The sequence below is a fragment of the Tetrao urogallus genome (genome assembly GCF_951394365.1).
Source record: "Tetrao urogallus genome assembly, chromosome: 5".
NCBI classification, from domain to species: domain Eukaryota; kingdom Metazoa; phylum Chordata; class Aves; order Galliformes; family Phasianidae; genus Tetrao; species Tetrao urogallus.
Window position 1 is genome coordinate 1,243,130 of NC_136818.1, and position 23,254 is coordinate 1,266,383.

The 23,254-nt window shown below is 46.6% G+C and overlaps 2 protein-coding genes across 2 annotated transcripts; one reads left to right on the plus strand and one right to left on the minus strand.

Moving 5' to 3' along the window:
• Positions 1–339: 339 nt before the first annotated feature.
• On the plus strand, positions 340–5,786 carry RPE65 (retinoid isomerohydrolase RPE65; the record flags this gene model as incomplete). Its single annotated transcript, XM_079536531.1, has 13 exons — positions 340–419; positions 1,120–1,266; positions 1,787–1,894; positions 1,970–2,111; positions 2,217–2,364; positions 2,822–2,903; positions 3,186–3,318; positions 3,411–3,550; positions 3,862–3,991; positions 4,523–4,637; positions 4,728–4,822; positions 4,923–5,034; positions 5,635–5,786. The coding sequence occupies exons 3-13, from the start codon at positions 1,818–1,820 to the stop codon at positions 5,784–5,786; spliced, it is 1,326 nt and encodes a 441-aa protein (XP_079392657.1). The 5' UTR covers positions 340–419; positions 1,120–1,266; positions 1,787–1,817.
• Positions 5,787–6,796: 1,010 nt separating this feature from the next.
• On the minus strand, positions 6,797–18,385 carry LOC306946908 (biotin-dependent 3-methylcrotonyl-coenzyme A carboxylase beta1 subunit-like; the record flags this gene model as incomplete). The annotated part of the gene is made up of 12 exons (XM_079536030.1): positions 6,797–6,880; positions 8,511–8,592; positions 9,043–9,188; positions 10,161–10,283; positions 11,027–11,183; positions 12,072–12,163; positions 13,170–13,362; positions 13,753–13,931; positions 14,343–14,423; positions 15,341–15,519; positions 16,343–16,539; positions 18,078–18,385. The coding sequence occupies 12 exons, from the start codon at positions 18,383–18,385 to the stop codon at positions 6,797–6,799; spliced, it is 1,821 nt and encodes a 606-aa protein (XP_079392156.1).
• Positions 18,386–23,254: the final 4,869 nt, after the last annotated feature.

Here is a 23,254-nt window from a genome sequence, read left to right on the forward strand (position 1 = left end):
ATTGGAGCTTAGCAAATAATTCTCAGCTGTGTACTGCAAAACACTTTGCTTAAAAATGTTAGGAATTATTCAAGGCTTGGGAGAGGTAAGGTGGATGTTTGCTACTGAAAGGTGTCCTGCTTCCTGCGTCAAATGTCCTCGGTTTGTCCCTTGTGCCTGCAATAGACCACTTGTATGATGAGCTGCCTGCTGTCCTGCTGCTGGTTCTCCCTCTGTACCCCTAAGACCTCCTGTTGTTTCTACCTGCTCTCCTCACTGGTTTTTGCAAGCGACAGTTTTGTCCTCCCAGCACCACTCGGAAGCTGCAAACATAGGTCTGGTGTCCCTTGCAGGGTGGAGCATCCCGCAGGAGGCTACAAGAAGCTCTTTGAGACAGTGGAGGAGCTGTCCTCCCCCGTCACTGCCCACGTCACAGGTTTGTGTGCCCTCACCACCTCCTGCCCTGGGAGCCCCATGCTGTTCTTGGTCAGGTCTGGGGGATTTGCAGGTCCTGGGACACAGGGATAAATGAGATCAAGGAAGTTCACACGTTTGGGACGTGGCTGAGTTGATGTACTGGGAGTAGAGGAAGGACAGAGCAGTTGAGTGATCTTTGGCTTCCATGGATCCCTGTCATATGGCTCTGTGGGGTAAGAAGAAACCATAGTCCTAAAGGCTCATCAAGGGCTTCTCTCTGGAGGACAGAAGGCTCAAGGGAGACCTCATCGCTCCCCACAGCTCCTGACAGGAGGTTGGGGTGAGAGGGGATCAACCTCTGCTCCCAGGGAGCAGCAATGGGATGAGAGGTGACGGCTCACGCTGTGCAGGGCAGGGCAGGCTGGGTGCTGGGGGACATCTCTGCTCCAAAGAGCGCTCAGCACCGCACAGCCACCCAGGGGTGGGGGGTCAGCATCCCTGGGGGTGTTCAGAGCTGTGGGGAGGTGGCACTGAGGGACGTGGGCAGTAGTTGGGCTTAGGGATCTTAGAGGGCTTTTCCAACCGGAATGATTCTGAGATTCCACAAAAGCATCCATGATCTCGTCCTTAAATAATAACAACTTTTAAAAATGAATAAACACAGGATAAAAAAAAATAGAAGACAAAATATTTTGACTCTTCTTCTACATCTGCTGCAGGCAGGATTCCCACCTGGCTCAGGGGCAGCCTCCTGCGATGCGGACCTGGCCTCTTTGAGGTCGGGGCAGAGCCATTTTACCACCTCTTCGATGGCCAGGCACTGCTGCACAAGTTTGACTTCAAGGAGGGACACGTCACCTACCACCGCAGGTGTGGGACGCAGCCAAGGACTGCTGTTCTTCTGGGGTCTGTGCTCACTGGAGGAGCTCCAGCAGGGAGCTGTGCCCAAGTGAGGCACTGGGGCAGAAAAGTGGGGGTGCCCTGTCCCCAGAGGTGCTGAGGCCAGGCTGGATGGAACCCTGAGCTGCCCATGGCACGGGGCTGGAACTGGACAGGATGGAAGGTCCTTCTAACCCAGCCATTCTACAGTTCTGTCAACAACAGCACATGGCAAAAAATGCAGCCTTTTTACAGTTCGGAAATGTTCTGTGAAGATGAGGGCAGCAGGGGCTGCCTGCAGCTGCACTGACAACGTGCTCCTGGGGGTTGCAGCTGCCCTCCATGTCCAGGGCTCCAGCACTTCACATGCTGCAACGCAACCCTGGTCACTGCCAGGGACTGGACTGAGCTCTCATGAGCCTCATCACAAAAAGTATTTGTGTTTATTTTAATTGAATTGCCTTGCTTGTTGCATTGGTGTGACTGCCTGTAATGTGCTTCACCCCCTTAGGTTTGTTAGGACAGATGCTTATGTGCGAGCCATGACAGAGAAGAGGATCGTGATAACTGAATTTGGTACCTACGCCTACCCAGACCCATGCAAGAACATTTTCTCCAGGTATCGGGGCTCTGCCAAGCACTGCAGCTTCATGCCACGGGGCCTCTGCTGACCCTGCTGCCTTCCTCCACACAGGTTTTTCTCCTACTTTAAAGGGGTGGAGGTCACAGATAATGCCCTCGTTAATGTCTACCCCGTTGGCGAGGACTACTATGCCTGTACAGAGACCAACTTTATCACCAAAATTAACCCAGACACTCTAGAGACAATTAAGCAGGTAGGTTTTGGCAATCAGCTCCTAACACAGGGCAGCCTCACCTCTCTTCCCACATCGCTCACCCTCATCCCAGACGGACAATGCCTCCCCACACTCCGTCCCCAGGTGGATCTCTGCAAATACGTCTCTGTCAATGGGGCCACAGCTCACCCCCACGTGGAGAACGATGGCACCGTTTACAACATTGGCAATTGCTTTGGGAAAAATTTCTCACTGGCCTACAACATCATACGGATTCCTCCACTCCAAGCAGGTCAGTTCAACACACCTCCAAACGAGCTCGTGAAAATCTTGTTCTATAAATTACTTCTTATTATTCAAATGCATTTTGTCATCAGATTTCTTCGTTTGGCCTTCCTTCTTTCTTTCAGCAGTAGAAATGTTATCTTTAACACAGTTATTTACGTGATTCTAGACGATGAGTGTCCAACCTTTTGGCCCGCATGGGCCAAACTAAGCAAAGAGGAACTGTCGTGGGCCACATATAAATCATAAGATAGTTAATGTATGTAAATAACAAAACTTTTTTTTTCTATTAAAGCATTAAAAGAAAAGAAGACACCAAAACCATAAAACTAGCAAGCTGGATACATGCTCTAGCTCACGAGCTTCCTTTGTGCTAGAGGCAGAGGCCTTGCAGGGCAAGCACTGCTAATGCAGGCAGCGTATGGCTGGAAGCTCTCCTGTAACCATGTGGCTGTCCTTTGCAGACAAGGAGGACCCGATGAACAAGTCAGAGGTGGTGGTGCAGTTCCCTTGCAGTGACAGATTTAAGCCCTCCTACGTGCACAGGTAACTCCTGCCAGGCTCAGCTGGCTGACTGCAGACTCACTGCACTCTGGTTCCTTGTTGCATGCAGCATCCTCGCCATCTCACACCAGCTGCTTTGGCAAATGAGTCTTCCCTGACAGAGCTCCCTTCTAGAAGTGGCAGCAGGACTTGGTTTTGCTTGTAATGAGCAACTACAGCAAGGGCTGGTACCGACGTCGGGGTGCCTGCATGGCTGTAGCATTTAGCTCCATACTGCGTCCCGTGCTGCACTGTGCTCCACGTGCTCTGTGTGTGTTCCCACAGCTTTGGCCTGACCCCAAATTACATCGTATTTGTCGAAACCCCGGTGAAGATCAACCTCCTCAAGTTCCTCTCCTCCTGGAGCCTCTGGGGAGCCAACTACATGGACTGCTTTGAGTCCAACGAGACCATGGGGGTAAGTGCAACGAGACCATGGGTCACATAGGGCCTGTGCCCACCACACCACGCCCACTCACCAGTGAGACTGACCTGCTGCTTGCCTTTCAGGTCTGGCTTCACGTGGCAGAGAAAAAGAAAGGACGGCTCCTCAACATCAAGTACCGGACCTCAGCCTTCAACCTCTTCCATCACATCAACACCTTCGAGGATAACGGGTTCCTCATTGTCGACCTCTGCACGTGGAAGGGGTGGGTGCCAACACTGCCTTCATAGAATCACTCCTCTGAGACCCCCAGCCTGCCCCCCATGCCCACTGCCCACATCCCTCAATACCACATCGCCACGGTTCTGGACACCCCCTGGGCAGCGTGTGCCAATGCTTCCATATCAAGGCCCCACATCAAGATGGAAACAGCTCATCTGGTCTGGCCCTGTGACTTTCAGTGGATCAGAACAGGGCTCGTGTCACTTAATTGAATTATAGGGGAAAAAAATAGCTGTTTTGGAACTCGTTCCTGGCAATGACTTCTTTGCTGTCTCTGATTCCATTTCTGTGCAGATTTGAGTTTGTTTACAATTACCTCTACTTAGCCAACCTCCGAGCAAACTGGGATGAGGTAAAGAAGCAGGCAGAGAAAGCCCCCCAGCCCGAAGCCCGCAGATACGTGCTGCCCCTCCGCATCGACAAGGTACTGCCCAGCCCTGCCACCAGCACTGCTGTCTGCACAGCCCCTGCACTCTGTGGCCAAGTACTCCCCGTGCTTTGCCTGGTCACACTTAATTCAAACTTTTCCTTCCCATTAAAACGTTTACCCTTTAAAGCAGTAGTCAGCTTGGTGCAGAGCTGTGTGATTTCCAGCTCCTCCTGCTGTGGTCCCCCTCCTCACTGGATGAGTCTATCTGAGCTGTATTCTCGCACTGCTGCTCAAGCAAACCATGCAGACCATAACAAGCCTCCAACTGTCCTGTCGAGGGGGAAAAGTTACATGTGTGTTCACCTAATAAGCATGCTGAGAGCAGAAATACAGGCTGGATTTAGCCTGATTGATAGGCATTCTTATTACACTAAAAGCTGACTGAGAAAACAAAAGAATCAACCATTCCTGCGCATGTTTCTATTCTGCAGCTTCACGAGGCTTTGCTGCGCATTGCTAGCTTCCATGCAGGTACACTCAGAACTTTGTTTCTCCATTTGTCTTGGGTGTTGTTCTTTGTCCCAGGCCGACACAGGCAAGAACCTGGTCACCCTGCCCTACACGACAGCCACGGCGACGCTGCGCAGCGATGAGACCATCTGGCTGGAGCCAGAAGTTATTTTTTCAGGGCCACGCCATGGTAAGATGACAGCTCTGAGCCACAGAGCAGCACAGGTCCCATCAGCCATCCATGTCCTGCTAATCCTCATGCATATACTTATTTTTGCAGCCTTTGAATTTCCACAGATCAATTACAAGAAATATGGTGGGAAACCATATACGTACACATATGGGCTTGGACTGAATCACTTTGTTCCAGACAGGGTAACTATCAGAAAAGGGGTGAGGCACATCTTTTTGATGAGCCTTTGCTTAATGGCAAGTTAGGGCATTTTTGAGATGTGGTTTTATTTTCTCCACTTAGCTTTGCAAGCTGAATGTTAAAACAAAGGAGACCTGGGTGTGGCAGGAGCCAGATTCGTACCCATCAGAGCCAATCTTCGTTTCCCATCCAGATGCTCTGGAGGAGGATGATGGTAAGTAATGATTTTTGGCTTGTTAATTGGAGTTGATTGCGGTCTGTGTCCACTGGCCCCAGGTGTGCTGGTGCTAAGACCTACTTCCATGGTGAACCAGGGGCATGCAGGAGCCAGGGGACCTGCAGGCTGCTCCTGGGTGAGATGTGCCCTGCTCTAACGCTGCAGGAGAGTTTCTGAGAGCATGGAAAAATCAGAATTAATTGAATGAAAACACAGGAAAAAATCTGTAGGTTCAGATCATCTGTTCTCATTTCCCAGCCTTTTTCCATCAGGAACCACACTACTTAAAGAATTCCAGATGGCCAAGCTTTGTGAAATTTAACCTGTCTTAAAGCAAGGATGTTTTTACTTCTAAAGCCCTCCTCCCTGTGTAGAAGGGGGACAAATTCAGGCTTTGGATGTGGAGGACACAGAGCAGCGTTCATGCCAAGCACTGCACGCATTCATTCACACACTGCCAGCCCTGTACCTACTTCTGAAGGTGGCAGCACTAGGCTTAAATCTACTCACTCCCTGAATTCCTCATCCCTGAGCAGGAACACATGAAGCCAGGAGAGCCCTTGGCTGTGCTGAGTGCCTGTGTTTGTCACCTCCCAGGGGTGGTGCTGAGCATTGTGATCAGCCCCGGCTCAGGGCCAAAGCCTGCCTACCTCCTGATCCTGAACGCCAAGGACATGAGCGAAGTGGCCAGGGCTGAAGTGGAGGTGAACATCCCTGTGACTTTCCATGGACTCTTCAAAAGAGCGTGAGTGCTGCCTGCAACACGCCGTGTGAGGCTTCTTCCAGCTCCAAAAAGATGCAGTCTCCATTTGCAAGCACACAGAAAGTGACACTGAAGGAATTTAGGACATTTATTTGTGAGTACTTAGTTCACAGAACTATGGAATGGTTTCGGTTGGAAGGGACGTTACAGCCCTTCCAGTTCCAAACCCCTGCCTCAGGTACCCACAGGTGCCTCAGTGCCCTAATTGAGACTGAACATTTCAGTTTGGTTGCTTATTTCTCAGAATACTCACCCAGACATTTCTCGGATGTACTCCACGGCCTGATTTCAAGATGTACAATGCAATACAACAAACCACACGGTTTCTTTTACAAAATTAAATGTTGTAGATGCAACAGAGAGAAAGATGCACGAAACAGCACAGTGCAACCTCAGTGCCTCTACACATGGTAACATGTAGAAGACAACGTGCTGTTGCATCCTTTGAGAAGAGGTAATTTTTATCCTATGGGAGTGTTTTGGATTGAACTCACCTCCTGGTCACTGCACCAGTATCCTCAGAGCAAGCTGAGGGGAGCCCTTCCACGGTGCTCTGGCAATCTCACTTTGCAGGCAGCATTCTGTGCTTTGCTAAATCTTACATGCATTACTCTTGTCTAGTTTTCAGCCACGTGTGTCCTCTCTTTCTCATTTCTTTGCTCAAAGTGCTGTTTGAGTTCTGCATATTCTTAATATGAAAAAAAATAAAAACAAAAAAAATCAAGCAATTGTTACAGCTTAGGGTGAATTTGCTTTGTTAGAGTGCTACAGAATCAAAACTTAATCCCTTCTTTCCACAAAATGACTGTGCAGTACTAACAGACCATGTTCCAAAATACAAACTTCTTTGTAAACAGACTTGAAATCCAGGATTGTTTGTTTGCAGTGGTTTAACGTTTTTATTCATGGTATCAAAGAATTAGAAAATCATTTACATTAAAGCTTTCCAATATAAGGTGCTATCTTCAAAGGGTGATTACTGGAGAAGGGCTGCATTTACATTCTCATCACAGGACACTGGTAAGGAGGTGGCACCTGGTACTTCTGCTGCTCTATGATCTGCAAGCACTGTGCAATTACCTGATTAAAACAAAAACAACCACCAACAAGATAATGAGCCTCTGAAACAGAAGTCAGGAAAGGTCACCAGTTAAGCAGTTATTCAATAATGCATTTGTTCTTATTTCTGCAAATCAGTGTGCATTTAAAATGTACAGCTGCAGTTTGCAGAAACAGACATCAGTGTGATGTGACACTGGGTCACAGGAAATGCAAAGAAAAAAGATGCCTGAAAGTTTCTTTCAGTTATTTCATAGCTACACGCCTAAGATTTCCAATATCAAGATGCTCTGCTCTTCTCCTTAAGTGTCCATCTTCTAATAGGTGATATTTCTTGGTGCCTCGTGAGAGCAGGGAAAGAATACACAGAACTGGTTTTGGGCTTTGAACGAAATCTCGGAGCGTTTTAACTTTCATCACCTGGCACACGCAGTAGTTGGCTTTGCCAAAACCTTTTCTCTGGAAAAGCTTTTTGCTGAAAATTTAAGAGTTGGGATAAGGATTTTCCCAATTTCAGTGTGTGTGTATTTGACTGCTGGCACAGCAGCATGCGTTGTCCTGAAAAAAATTATTGTTTTTAAAGGCATGCTAAATACAGGCACGTGCTGTCAGTTCAGACAAAGCTAAACTGAAACCCCATCTAGGAGCAAGAGCCAGGATAAAATAGCAAAAGCACAGTGTTAAATAAATGACTGAACAACTAAATAGGTGAACATGAATTGTGGCATGCTGGTGAAACCTGTACTGCCTGAAGAGAATCACAGCAACTCAGTCCAACTGTCACGCTTTTATTCACTCAAGTGGTTCCCAGAGAAAGGCAGGGTCTCAAGCACTAGGAAACACCTGGATGAGGAGCTATGAGAGATGGTTTAGTAGCTTGTGGCACTGATAGGAATGGGAGGGTGGTTGGACTGGATGATCTTGCAGGTCGTTTCCAACCTTGTGATTCTGTGATTCTGTAAAACGCTTCTCAGGGCAATCCCATTATCAAAGTCCCTATATACACTCCAGAAAATATTGAACATGGGTTGCACCATAAATATGTGCCCTAGTTAGAAATATGAATTGGTATCAGGGTGTATTTGTGATCGTTTGGGGTTGGGTTTTTTTTTTGTTTTGTTTTTTAAAGAAGTGCAAAGAACACCTCCACACTGCTAACAAACAGTGCAACACTGCAAAACAGCAGTGGTGGCTTTTAGAAAGAACATCTTGGAGAAGATGCCTACCAACTGAGAAAACATCCTGTAACAAAAGAACAAAAACAATGCAGGCAGTGAAGAGGAAACTTAAGAGAGCAAACATGGGTCATGTGCAAGACCATAAAAAGGAAAGAGTGGGAGACTGAACCAAACTGGAAAGTCAGTTGAGGTTCACTGAGGAAATCCTGTAGTCAGAATGCACCCAGAGTTCAACAGAAAATTTTTAGAAGAACAAATAGGTCTGTATCTTCAGATAGGGTAGAAACAGATGAGAATCCAAAGCTAAATACCAGGAAAAACAGAGTAAGAACTCAGAGACATGGTTCTGGAAATCAGCATGCTAGCTGACCACAAGTGAACGAACCAGAGGCTTGCACATTCATCACAAGGTGAGATCTGGGGATGAAAATGTATTACAGAACATACACTGGGAAAAAAACAAAGCCAGCTACCTTCCTGGTATCCTGGGGGAGAACTACACCATCATCCCAGAGTCTGGCAGAAGAGTAAAACGCACTGCTCTCTTCCTCAAGCCTGGAGAAGAGAGAACATGAAACATGCTTAGAAGCAGAAAGGTTTAACCAAAAGAGCAGCAGGCTGGTAAAACAAAGCTGAAGATAACAAAGGCATACGTTTCTATTTCAAGTGAATGTGCTGCTCTAGTGTTAAAATCCACTAGGATCCAGCAAATACATAACAGATCCGATCCTTCTGTAGCTCAAAGATGATCCTCTGCATTCAGAAGATCACTACAGGTTAATTTACAGCACTGACTTGTTTTGTGACTGCAGGATTTTCTAGTAAAAGTTTTGCATTTCCCTGGCAAGATCCTAAGAGTAGACATGGAATTATACAGAATTCTAAAATAGTTTTCATCAAATCCAGGTTTGTTTCAGTTGTTTGGGATGTGTTGACCTGAAATATGAGCATAGGTAGGTATAAATGTCAGCATAACTGCAGGATTTTACTGCTTAATGTCCTTACTTTTGTTTCAAATGTTTTAGCTCAGATTCATCTGTACAATCGCTGCCTCCAGCTTGTGGGACCATGGACAAATGTCTTGAATCCACAAGAGCAACTCTTGCATTAGGCCATAAGAACAGAAAGTTTGGACTGAACGATCTCCCACACTGCAAAAATAAAACAGTACAAAAAAATACAGTAGAAATTCACTGAATTTAATCACCAAAAAAAAAAAAAGGGCCTACAGTGCCACTATCAAGTTAGAGACAAAATGTAACAGTTACATTTGTAAAGCAATAGGGATGCAGATCCTTCCCCAATACAGCTCCTGGTTCTCTATTAGTACAAATCACAGAATTCTAGAATCCTTAGAGCTGGAAGGGACCTCTGAGGGCCATCAAGTCCAACTGCCCTGCAGTGCACAGGCACACCACAGCTAGGTCAGGATGCCCAGGGCCTGATCCAGCCTGGCCTTAAAAGCCTTCCAGGGACAGGGCATTAATCACATCTCCGGCAGCCTGTTCCAGTGCCTCACCACCTCACTGAAAAAGATTTTTTCCTTATATCTAACCTAAATCCAACCTCCCTGAACCTGAAGCCATTTCCCCTTGTCCCGTCACCACAGACCCCACCATCAGTTTGTCCCCTTCTTTCCTGTAGCTCCCCTTTAGATACTGACAGGCCACCATCGGGTCACCTCACAGCCTTCTCTTCTCCAGATCTCCTGCAGAAGTAACCACCACATCCCACTGCATTCAGTACTGGTGTTTATTTCACCCTGTCTAATGCCAAGTGAGCAAAGAGCCCAGTGCACCTCCTAGCAGCACACACAGCAACACAACTGAAAAAGATGCAGTCCTCGACCACTGAGAACAGGCGTGTGCAGAGCAAACAGCAGTGCTGAATCCTCAGTACTGACATTTTCAGACAATCTGATTTTCAGAACCCGCTCCAGGTTCATTGCAGATCAAATCTGCTGTAATCACGCCTTGTGAGGCAGTTCTTATTTACAATTAATTAGGATCACCAATCAAGTTAAATGTCTGCACAGCAGCTGACGATGCTGTAAAGATGAAAGCGCCACGAGTGCTGGGCAAAGCGTTGAGTGCCAACCCCCCTGACCTCCATGGCATCCTTACCATCACATAACTTTCGCTCCCAAAACAGCCACCAATCACTATGGTGATTTTGGGAACAGCTGCACAAGCGACAGCAGCCATCATGGAGGCCTGGGCTTTCAACCTGTTGGCCTGAGCCTCTGCCTGAAATGAAAAGAAGCATTTTAGCGCTGCACTTTTTTAGATTCCTTCCACTTCCCCCAAACTTGCAACCTACTTCTAAAACAATTCTTTCTTCACGATGCCATGTGATCGTTTCTTCCAAAACAGCAAGGTGGGATCAATGAACTAACCACCAGGACCCACAGTGCTACTTATTTTATGGTGTAAATCAGCAGAACAGCTATAACCAGTGTGCAGAAACCTGCGATACAGAGCAACTCTGGGTCTCCCAGGCATTAGCAGAGCTCAGATACAACAGAATTGCAGCAGGCTTTGTCTTAAGTGCTGGTGACAGCTGGGGGAATGGAGCTGCAAAAGTCTCTTAACATAGGCTCTACAAGGAGGCTTTCCAAAGCCCAGGACACAGCATGCTGTACTTCAATGCCTTCACTTTAGAAAAGGGAAATATTTATTTTCTGTGGATCACAGTGGTAGCAGAAGAACCGACAGGCTCAAGAACCAACCATCTCAAAGGGAAGAGCACCACAAATTCTGAATGTCACAGCCTGCACTACCAGCCTGGCTGCAGGCCTGCCTAAAATCAAAATCAAGTGAGAAAGCAAAGGGAAGATTTAAGAAAGTTAATTATGAAACTTCTTGATTTGACCACCAAAAGTGGATTAAAAATTAGTTTTCCTCGTAATTAATAGTTTTCAAAATGCGTGTTAGTTAAAACAAGAGCCAGGCATTGCCTGAATGAAGCAGGGCAGATTGACACGCCATACCTGAGAGATGCTGGTCGGCTCTGCTGCATGCGGAGCAGTATTTTGGAAAAAGAGGATGGGAATGCCCCGGTGACTGCACAGCTGTACGAAATGGCTGCCCTTGAGAGCAGCATCATGAGAAAGCTCCCCATTGTTAGCCACCACTCCCACCAAGTGCCTACAAAACAGACACATGAATGTTTTCCCCAGAAATGAAGAAAAGGTAGCATGCAGCATCCTGCTGAGGGGTGGAAACATAAATGGATGGCGCAGATCTGCCCTTTTGCAAAGATCCAGACTCTAAAAGGATGCCATCACATGCACCATTTCATTCATGGAACCTTCTACCCCTAACAAATGAGACTTTTTATAGCACTCCCTATGTACAAAGCACAGAAGCATTAACACTCACAAGAAGGCAGGTAAGGGTACAGGTGATCTGCCACAGCTCACACTGCAAGATGGCAAACTAGGTGCCAGGATCCTGGGTGCCCTCTGTTTCCTCTAACATATATCACAACAGTCAAGATGAAAAGTTTATATTTTTTGCCAAAAAACTCTCTAAAGTACATTTTACTACTTTTTTTTTTTTTAATTAAATTTTTGGCTGGAATGTTGTGTGTTTTATGAGTGTGCTGTAAGACTGAGTCTGCCCTGAACTATGCTAGGCTCTACAGTACGGATACTGTTCCACTATTCCATCTCCATCCTGCAGGAGATGGGATAACTTTGGGCTCAGTCTGTTACAGATGCTGTTTCTTACTTCTCAGAGAATCTGCTGAAATTTCAAAGTTCCAACTGTCCAGTGACTTAAGTGCCCAAATAAATAATTTCACAAAGTCATGAAACGATTCACATGTAATCCCTCTGCTGCAATCAGCCTGAGACACAAAGAATGTGGGGCCCAAAGATAAAGGATGAGCCTTTCTGGAAGTACTTATCAATTCCTCATTGAGTCAGAACTCCTTAAACATTGTTCTGGGAATATTGTAGATCCTGATAGTGGTACAAAAGCTATTTGGACATACACATCCATGCATAGTGATGGTGAATCTCATAGCCTTACCCTTCCACGTGGCCAAATCCTGTTACTAATGTTGTTCCATAGTCAGCCTTGAACTCCTGGAACCTGCTTCCATCCAGCAGGCGGCTCAGAACCTGCAAAGAAATACACAGTCTTGCCTATAGAAATCTAGGTGAAAACAGACCAGTCCTGGTGAAAGATATGCTCTGTTCAAGCAGTGGAGAGACCTCTATTACACAAAGAGTCAAACGAAATGATCACAGCGCTCCTTTCATGTCTTATGCTCCAATAAATACTCCATATGCACAAAGCATCAGATCTGTGTTTCTGTTTGATTACCAACCATATCTCCTGAGACACAGTTCAACCCCACAATTACTTCAAAGTTACAGACCACAGCTGCTCCTGTGCATAAAAGCCTTGCTAAAACAGCAGCACATACAGTTGCAGTTTGCCTGCCTGAGGACACCCAGCAGCATAGTGCTCACACTTCTGAATGCAGATTTAAGAGCTGCTAGTCAAAGCTACAAAGCTACACTGCTGATTACAGCCAATCCCCTTAACTCCAGGAGCTTACCACTGGTAAAGATAAGGGGCTCACATCCTCAGAGAAGACCAAGCCTCACCTAGAATCACACAATAACCACAGTGCTGTGCAGTTCTGCACGTCTCTGCAGAGATGGTTACCCCAACCTCAAACAAATCTAGCTTCAATTTCTTTGTTTTGGCATTTTTCATTAGGCATTTGATTTACACATAGAGCCTAGATCCCTTAAAAAAACAACAACACAGAGATGGGAGACAGGACACAACAGGACACAAGCCCCTTTCTAAAGGGATGCATGTTCTAAAGCAGCCAACAGAGCACAGAAACAGATGGGTATCAGCTGGTGTGATCTGTAATCATCTTGTCTCTAGCAGGCTTTCTGTTTAAACATTTTCAGCAACTCTACAGAATCAATGCTATTCTGTTTTGCAGCAGACTCAAGACTGGGTGGCAACTGATTAGGCAACTATATGAAATCTCTCAGGTACTTCGTGATTTCCCTATGGGGGAAGAACTCCTCACTGCCTATCAGTCTGAAGATAACAGCTAGAGCAGACCAAAAGAAGGAAGGAACACAGGATCTGCCAGCCTACCAATTTTACAGGAAGAGTACAGCTATAATCTCGTGGTGCCAGCCCCAAGAGCTCATCAGAGCTATAGAGAGGATGGTCATGCTCCACGAGCTCTTCTGGCACGGGCTCATAATTCAACGTTGAGATGATATTTCGAACACACTCGTAGGCTTCCTTTTCTGAAGATGCAAAATGGTCGCTGCAGCCACTGACTCTAAGAGAGGAAGCAACATTAATTAGTAGTAATGAAATCTGAATTCTGGTAGAAAACCCAAACTAAAGGAAAAACCTTCATCTCCATGTGAATATTTGACATCTCTGACAACATCGTGCATTTTTGCTCCTGTATGAATGAGCTCAAAACATTACAGTCAGTGGGATTTCTGTGCAAACCAAGCCAAAAATCAAGTTACTCTCCCGCATATACAACTGAATATCACTAACTTTTGTCATAATTCACCTATCATTTCTAACATCTTTTTCAAGTCCTTGAGAACCACAGCAAGTTCAGTCACTGGAGACAGCTTCAGTCATGTCAATTTGGGATGGAATGGTACTTCCTTAAAGCTAAGTGTGCTCAGCTCTCTACAGTTTTCATGCATACCTAGAGTGAAGTGTAGCTCCTCCTAGGTCCTCTGGAGACACATATTCTCCAGTAGCAGCTCTGACCAGAGGTGGGCCAGCAAGGAACAGAGTTCCAATTTTATCTACAATCACCGCTTCTTCTGCCATGGTTGGGACATAGGCACCTCCTGCTACACAGGAGCCACACACCACTGCCACCTGGGGGATACAGAACCAAGACCAAACCAACATGCTAAAGAGAGCAGAGTGGAAGGCCAAGTCATTACCTTCACTTCAGAAATGTTCAAGAGACTAAACCGCAGCCTGAAAGCCATGAACTAAAGGTACAAATACCAGCATGGACGTGGCTGCTCTTGGCAACACAGAGCTCAATGTTTACTCTGAAACCACCTGATGATTGGATGCTTCCCATACAAATCAGTCAGTAAGCACTCAGAACATTCTTAATGCTGAAGTGTTCTATTATGTGAGATGCTATTTGCATCACTCTGCCCCGCAAATAGAAAAGGTGAGCTTTCAAAAATGTATTGCACGTTTTAGAGCTGCTCCTAGAAGCTGTATTAGAAGAGAATTTTACTACACATACTTGCATTCAAAATGACAGCATACCTGAGGGATTTTCATAGCAGATATTATTGCTTCATTGTAAAAAATTCTTCCACCATGCAGCTTGTCAGGGAACAGCTCTGACTGACGTTAGAGAGAAGAGACACAGTGAATTTCAGTATCAGCTACAAAAGATAACACTTCCTCTTCATTCATTCACAAAAGCATTGTAACAATTTTGAGGTGGCCACCAGTAACAGTCACACCTGAAAGTTTCATGCACAGCATTCTCTGCTGCATTTGTTGCCCTTACACGTCGTGCAGTTCCACAAAAATACCCCTGGCCTCTGTGTTTCAAAAGCACAGGAAAGTTTCTTGTGTTTTGCGAAACCAATTTATTCCACAAAAGCTTCAACTGTAACCATGGGGAAGGGTAAGCTCATGTTCACACTTAAACTGTGAAATGACTTCAGGAGTTTCCCTTTTTGCAAAGTTCTTGGTTCAGTTCAGATAAAACCTTTTTCTACCCATTTGCTTTCAGTCTGGAGAGGGAACAACCAGTCTGTGATACCATGACCTCTGTGCATGGGAAAGCAACCTGTACAAGTCCTCAAGGCCACTACAGCAAGAATTCTAAAAATTCTATTTTCAGAAGCTATGGAGGTTTGCACATTACTATCACAGACTTTGTAACAGAACACAGTAACTTCAAAGATTCTGAAGTTGAAAATAGGCATTTCAAACAACATTTCTGAGTTATTAAGGGCATCAAAGCATTTTGGTGCACTGAGAAGCAGCCATGCTACCTTCTTGGTCACCAATTCCTCCCAACACTGATATTAAAGCTGCCACATTTTGACACTAGATGCGAAATTAGCCAAAGCCATCACTGCTGTTATGTATCTTGAAATCACCTCATGGACTCAGATTTTCAGACAAAGCTCAACACAGTGCAAGCCAGCCCACCAAGAAAACACAACAGAAATCTCAGATTTCTACAGAATCAATATGATGGAGACAAGAAGTGAGAATATTCCTTTGCAAAGTGGTTCTGGAATTACCTGCAGTGGGAGGAACGCTCCCCCACTGTCAACAAGGTACACAGACACCAGTCTGTTCTGCATGGCTATTTCCTGAGCTCTCAGCTGTTTCTTCACTCCTATTGGATAAATAGTTCCTCCTTTTACAGTTGCATCATTCGCTATGAAGACACACCAAATCCCACAGATCTTTCCAATTCCTACAAGAGGCAACACAGAAATGTTTCAGACTCTGAGACACCGTAAATGAAACGAGGAGGCCAAGTTATAACTAGGGCATTCTTTTGTTAACAGTGTTTCAGGAAGCTGCAAATTAATTTGCAAATACCAAACCTAGAAGAAATCTATAGCTCTTCTCCGGAATAAGAAGCGGAGGGATAATGACACACAGACAACAAACAAACAAATACATCTAAATTACACAAGGCAGAACTTAAAATACAGCTTACACCTGGTGACAGTATAAGAGGGAAAAAAAAACAGGTGACTTCCAGCTCTTGGACTGAGTTAACAGGGAAGGGAATTAAAACCTACTGATACAAAACTGAAGAACATAAGGCTGTGGTTAAGGAAAGGCAGGATTTCACAATCCATTCTTCTAGTCGCTTTGTAAACTGGAACTGCTCCTCACAGAGCAATGAACTTGAGAAATTCTGTGATTTGAAAAACATTACAAAACAAATGCCACAGGGGCTGTGCCATGCAGCAACTTGGTCACCTCTCATTGCACAGACATCAGGGTATGTGACACACCATTCTAAATCTTTCAGACGACTTTTCAGCCTGCAGACTACCACCACTGCACGCTGCCTACAGCCACTGACAACACATTCAAACATCACCTCTCAAATTACTTTGGTTCAAAACCCTCCTCCTTCCCAAGCTGCATCTCCAGCATGGGTTTATCCCAACAATACCCTCACCCCACGTGCATCTCGAGATCTAATACGAAATGTAATTAAAGATTCGAACAATTAAGCAAATGAACTTCATGAATTTCCCGTTACATTTCCTAGCAATTACCAGTGAGGCATCCAGCAGCAGGGACGTCACCATATGGCAGACTGAGGCCTGCAAGGGGGGACAGCTCGAGGAAAGACTCCTCATCCAGAAGCAGCTTCAGGCGCTCCCGAACAAACAGCTTCTTGTTTCTCTGGGTGTGACGCAGGACGGCGTTCTCTCCCCCTCCTTTACTGACCACCTGCAGCAACTCTGAGTATCTGGTTTGAAAAGAAAGTTCCAGTGAATGAAACCTTCCCTTACATGTTAGCCTTCCATAGGTTTTGCACAGCACTTCAATGTATTGCACAGGTTTCATCCCAGTGACACGGGAACAAAGATGAACTCACACAACCTGGTAACGACAGAGAAGAACTGGCCCACAGGCCACACCATTCATAGCTATATATATTCACTGGATATAACAAAAAGCAGAGATATGTTATTTCAAGCAAATAGTTCAGTTTCATTCTTCAGAAGTCACCTCTCCAAGCCTAGCAGCAACGCACCCCAAAAAAGTGAAGTAATACAAATATTCTATTTGGAGCTTATGATCAGCTAGTAGACATCAAGTCCACTCCCCTCCCAGCAGTTGCCTTGTGCCTCCAACACATTACTTCACAATACATGTGACCATACTCGGCTCCTATCAGCAAACCCATGAACAGAGCACAGTGAAGGGTCTGACACCAGCCACCAAAGCACACTTTGAGAGATGCTGCCTTACAGCAGCAACCTGAGCCCCTAAGCTTGCAGACAGGAGTAAAGCTACCACAATGTGCCAGTCCTAATTCAGCACAGACATTGACCCCAGGTTCCAACTGCTCCAGGGCAGAATCCAGCTGAGGGTTTCCTCTGCTGCTCCCCTCAGCAAGTGCTGAAAGTTTACCTGGCAGGCCTAATGAGCAGCACAGAGGATGTGCTTTAATAACACTGAATATTGCACTGTCACTAGGATCATCAAATAGAGAAACTCATTACCATTCATTACTGGAGAACATAAATTGCAGACAATGAATGGAATAAAACTGGAAACAAACGTGGTACTTCAAATAACTTTGATCTGAAACAAACCAGGTTGTGTATTTGTTTTAAGTAAAACATTCTTTTTCACCAAGACGCATCATCTGTAAACAAAAACACCTCCTGACACAACTACTTACCAACCACTCTGTGTATGACTCCAGCACCTTACTAAGGGTTCCTGCAGACTGCAGAGGTTGAAAAACCTCAGGAAAAAAAAGGGCAAGGGTTTTTAGCAATATTGCAAACGCCACCACAGGAGGGCACAGTGTGTTTTCCATAGCCGTGCTTCCAGCTCAAGCACCATCCCTCTGAACAAAGGCCTATGAATTCTGCCATCGGATCCACAAGAATATACATTTTCCTGTTTTGTTAACAAATCATGATTCTTCGAATGATTAAGTTTTCACTCAAAATTAACTGTGAAACTTACCTCATGAAGGCCCAGAAAATAATTCTTGGCAATACATGCAGAACAATGTCATAAGATAACACTGAGATACAATGTGAACCCAGATTTGGGCACTGCAGTCAAGAGGAACTGCCCAGGAAGCAGCAGAAAGGACAACAGCCAGGGCTTAAAAGCAGGCAGGAGAAAAAGCAACCAACAGGTTGTTTGCAGCTTCAGTTTTTAATTAGCAATCTAGGTTAAAAGCTCCTAAAAGCACCCGTGCGTAACTCTCCCATCACCTCACAGGTATCAACATGCTGAAAACATCACAAAAGCTACTAGTACCTTTTAATGACAGCCTCACTGTTCCTGACGTTCTCCTCAAACACGTGTCGGTGCACAGGCAGGACGCGTCCATCCAGCAGTGGGTACATCTGAGCACAACGCCTGCGTTTGGCTTTGCTGCCTCCCAAGCAGCCGGGCAGTGCGCCGCGTGTCCCGTTCTGTGCTATCCGTGCCCACTGCCTATCGCTGCTGGAGCCCAAGCACATCCTTTTGAAGGCATGAGTTAGGGGTGGGAGTCTCGGCAGCAGTAATGATGCTGGGTGAGGGGAGTGCTTGCAAACGGAGCGCAGGGCGACCTTGTTCCACATGACCCTGGGAATCGAAGCGCAATGAAAGGGTGCTCACTTCCAGCATGACCACTCAGATCCCCCATGTGGGAATGGAACCTTGTTTCTGCATTTGATACTGAAAAGAGCAACTGGTTTGAAGAAGTAGAACACAATGCATTTGTATTCTGTAACTTATCCTTAGAAACAGTTGATCTAAGAAGTAAAAGTACTGCATATGTTAGCGGCATGTTTTAAAAACATTACTGAATTATGTGATTAATTCTTCCTTTTAAATGTTCCAAACAATGCGAGTATAGGGTTTAGGGATTAGAAAACATATTGTAGGGTTGTTCTGTTAGGATAAGAAAATCCCAGCAAAAGAAAAACAGATTTAGCAAACATCAAAGCAGCCAGGGCCTCTACACAAGGCCAAACTGCCTCACTCTGTGAGAAGGTTGGGACTGACAGGCAGGCACCAAGATACTCCCCTGTCTTTCTCCCAAGCTTATCTGTGTGGAAAGGACAAGCAGATATCGGCAAAATAGTGATCAAGGGTGGAATAAGTTAATTAATTAACTACTGATTTGCGCTTAGGCAGCAAAAATTTATGTTTGTCCAGTGTTTGCATGTTGTTTAGTGAAGCGTCGAGAAGGTTGTGAACCTGCAGTACTCAGCCAGTGAGGAAGCAGGGGAGAAAGAGATCAGCGTCAGGCGATAGGGAATCAAGGGTGTAACGCCGTTTTCTGGGCGCTCTCCTGCTTGGATGGAGGCCCGCCATCGCAACTGCGAATAAAATCTGCTTGATCAGAGATACCGTCCTAGAAAATTATTTGGGTATTTCCACCCGAACTCCGTGCACGCAACATAGGCCCCAGGTTCGCTGTAACCCGGCATCGCCCCGCGGGCGGGCAGGGCGGGAGGGCCGGCAGGGACCGCAGCGCGGCCTTCCGCCCAGCCGCGGCAGGGCCCAGGGTACCGGGGGTACCGAGGGTTCCAGGGGGCGAGCGGGGCCCGCCCGGCCCGGCGCCGCGCTGCGGGTCGCGGATCGGCCCGGGCCCTGCACGCCCTGCGCGCCCGCCTCCTCCCGCCTCAACCCCGCGCCCCGCCGAGCCTTACTGGCAGCCAACGCCGCGCCGACCGCTCCGGGCCCGCCCCGAGGGCGGCTCCGCCTCCCGAGGCCTCTGCCCGGGCCCGCCTCCGCCGCAGGCCTCGCACCGCCCGAAGGCCCCTCCGGCCCGCGGCCCTGCCCGACCCCGGCTTCCCCGCCTCGGTCCCTCGCGGCCCCGCACGCCGCCTGCCGCCCCCCGGAAGGCCCGGCTCTCCGAGTGCGAACGTCGCGGCGGCACGGCAGGCGCATGGCTGCACACACACGCACTGCACGTATTTGGTGTTTCAGATCACACGGCGCAGCCCCAGGAGCACCGCGCTATAGAGCCTCACCCGCCGTTAAGCACGCAAAGCTGGAGTTTCAGGGCCGCAGTCCACCGTGTCTGCTCGCTCCATCGCTGGGTGCTGCAGCACTTGGCCCAGGGGTGCCGGCGCTCCCTGTGCTCTGTGTCACAGAAATACCCCGGGAATTTGCTTCTCTTCCACGCCCCGCGCTGTCCCCGGGCTCTGACAGCCCCTCTGCCGTCCTTAGTCGTGACATCGCCTGGAGCTTGCAGCTCGTTGCTGTCGGCAGCCTTGTTAACACGTGCCGGAGCTCCTCCGCCATCCTTGTTAATTAGGCTCCGCAGAGGTAATTAAGCAATGACTAATACAGCAGCGAACGCAAGTATCCAGCATAAGCATGAGAGAGATTTTGCAGGTAGATACATTGGATATGTAATTAAAAAATCTTGGTGATAATAATCAAGAGTGGATGTGCTATAGTAGTTTAAAACGTTCTATTTTTTTCTCTTATGCACAAAACAGGTAGGATCACCTTTGATGTTCTTTCCCTTTGTGCTGAGAATGGGGTTGCTGGAAGCAGCACCTCGCTGGCCTGAGGAGCTGCAGCTCAGCAGGCAGGGTTTGGGAGGATCCATCTGGTGGGGTGTCTTCTGCAGCCTGGAATGGCTGCATGGGACTGCCAGGGGCTGTGTGGGGCTGCAGGCACTTGTGGGCACTGCACAGCAAGAAGAGGTGGTGCCTGAACTGGGAATGCAGCCCTTGTTTGCACATTCCTAAAATTCTCAGTAATACTGGACCAGACAAACTGAGGTGAGCAGTGGGTGTATGTTACTGATGCTCATGGAATCACAGAATCATCCAGGAAGGATCCCCAACCCAGCCCCAGCCCACCGCCCTGTTCCCACTGCCCACGTCCTTCAGTGCCACATCCCCACGGCTCTGAACACCCCCAGGGACGGTGACCCCCTCGCTCCCTGGGCAGCTGTGCCAATGAAACTGGTGAATGAATAATCCCACTCAGAAAGTGTGCCACAAGCACTGGTGCAGCCACAGAGGGGTTCCTGGCACAGCCCATGAGGAACATCAGCAGCCTGTTACACCATCCAGGCCAATACGGGGCATTCCTTGTTCTGGGGTTTAGAATTGGAACTGGAATTGATTATTCCAGTTCATTCAGTCTCTACTTCTGTGGTGCAGTCTCTCCCACTGATTTGAGCAACTTGTAGAGAGCTGAAGATGGGAGGCAGAAGGCACTTAGCAGCTTTCTGTGGATCGTTTTTATGTCCTGGGGCACTTTCTGTGAACGCTGGAGCTCTCTGTGGAGCAGGTGGAGACAGGGAAAGAAAGTGGTGACAGAATTGTGTGTAAAGCAGGAAATACAGCAGAGGTCAGAGCTGCTGAGATGTGTGGATGGCAGTGATGGTGCTCAGCTTTTTGAAGAAGGGAGTGCTGATGAAATGCAGTGAAATGCTCAAATATGCATTTAATGTGAGATTTGGGGTTCTTTTTTTTCTTGAGTTGACCCATATATAATTTCCCTGCATATTTTCAGTATTCTGTTCTGTGAATGCATTAGAGAGACGACTATTCGATTATAATCTTGCTTCTTATTTCATTTTCCATAGCTGTTAGACTTTCGTGAGATCCCTTATCTCTGAAATGCCAGCGATTTCATTTTAATTTGGGGATATATATATATATATTTTAAGAATGCCTTTTGCAGTTGTAATGAGTTATCTTGTGATACAGATTTCCCAGCATCTGTGTTCACAGTCAGAAGATGCTGTATGTAATACGGGTTGCTTTACTCAGGTATGGAAGGGACTAAGCATTCTCACGCAGGCTGAACGCTGCTTGATAAAGCAAACCTTTCTCTTTGTTGCATTTGAGCCTTGGCGTGTGCTTATGTGTAAGTTTATCAGGAAGATTCAGCACCTGTCACTCTTTTTTTGTAGCGAGAGGCAGCCTGGTGTGATGGCAAATCCTGTAATGAGATGCTAATTTATCTTTGGTAGTTCTCACGTGGACCATCCTGTGTTTAATGGTCACTGAAGGTAAATGGAGTGAGGTGGTTAAAATAGCAGTTCTGGATGGGTGCAGCCTTGTGCAAGTGTTTGCAGTCGTCACTTTAAGCGCTTATTTTGGAGGCTTTTGAGTGCTGAGAATTCAGAATATATAGGGCAGCATTTAGGAAAAATGTTAGCGTGGTTGCCTGCTTTAACGTGAACTGCAGCTGTGCCAAGGAAGGAACGTGCCATTTAAGGAGCACTAAAGATCTGAGTGAAGTTTTTGCTCCACTTTATTTAGAAACTTGCTGGAGTGCACCGGATGCCGGGGGAAACCAGAACACACTTCTTAGATTGTCAGACCAAAGGCAGGAAGGTTCCCACAGGGCCCTGCTCCTGATGCAGCTTCTGTTTCTTATTTAGGTTTTGTTTCTTAATACCGAAAGGCTTGTAGTGGCATTCTGACTGCTGTGGCCTGGAAATTTGTCTAAATTAAAGCGGGTCTTGTTTATTTACTTAAAACTGCCGACAGACAGCATTTTTTAGGGGTTGCATAACCCTGAAATAGGTTCAGTTGATTCAAAACAAATATGACAAAAAGTCTTTTTCTTTGGCCACTCGAATATTTGTACGTACACAAGTGGGACGTCTATGAAGCTGTAGGTATGCTGGGCATAGTGTCTGGAATCGATAGGAGATGCGATGGGCCTCACTTCGGTTGCTGGAAGAGAAGCAAGAACAGAAATTAAATGAACTGAAGGTAGAGAAGTTAGGAGACAGCTCCACAGGCAGGGCATGCTGTCGCTCTGGTCCCACAGGACACATCAGGTAGATATGTGGCTGCTCCCATCCTATTTAGCTTCTTGTTCTTGGTCCTTTAAACCCCACATCTGCTGTTACTGGAATGTCCTGTGGCAAAGTGTTAAATCTGTTGGAGGAGGAAGATAGAAGGTTCAGCAAATGAGAGATTTTGGGACTTCATCATTTATCTTTCGAGCTAAAGGACATCAGGTAGGCCTACATATGTATGTATAGTAAAAGAGAAACACCTGAAAGAATGAAGTCCTGTGCAACTCAGTTCATGCCTGGAAGCTCCTCTGCCTCAGTCTCTGCTCGCTCTGGGAGACTGAACTGCAGGGGGAGATTCCTGGGATGAGGAGGAGATGTGACAGTGGCAATCAGTTCCACAGCAGTTGGAACTGTGATCCAACACAGATTCAACTGTGATCCAAAGATCGTGTGTTTGTCTCTTGCCACAGAGAACTTACAAAACCATGAATAATGACATAATAATTATAATTATGGACACGTAACTCATATAGAAATGACCAGGAGTGTGTACACTTGCCATGTTGCTGTGAGATGTTAGACACTGATTTGTCTGATTCTCATACAATGCAGAGAATTAAAGGAGTAGAATTATATCCCTAGCGGTGAGTACAGTTCCCAGCTGCAAGGTCACAGTTTGTCCTGAGCGGCACCAACACAAACTGGTGAGGAAAGGATTCTC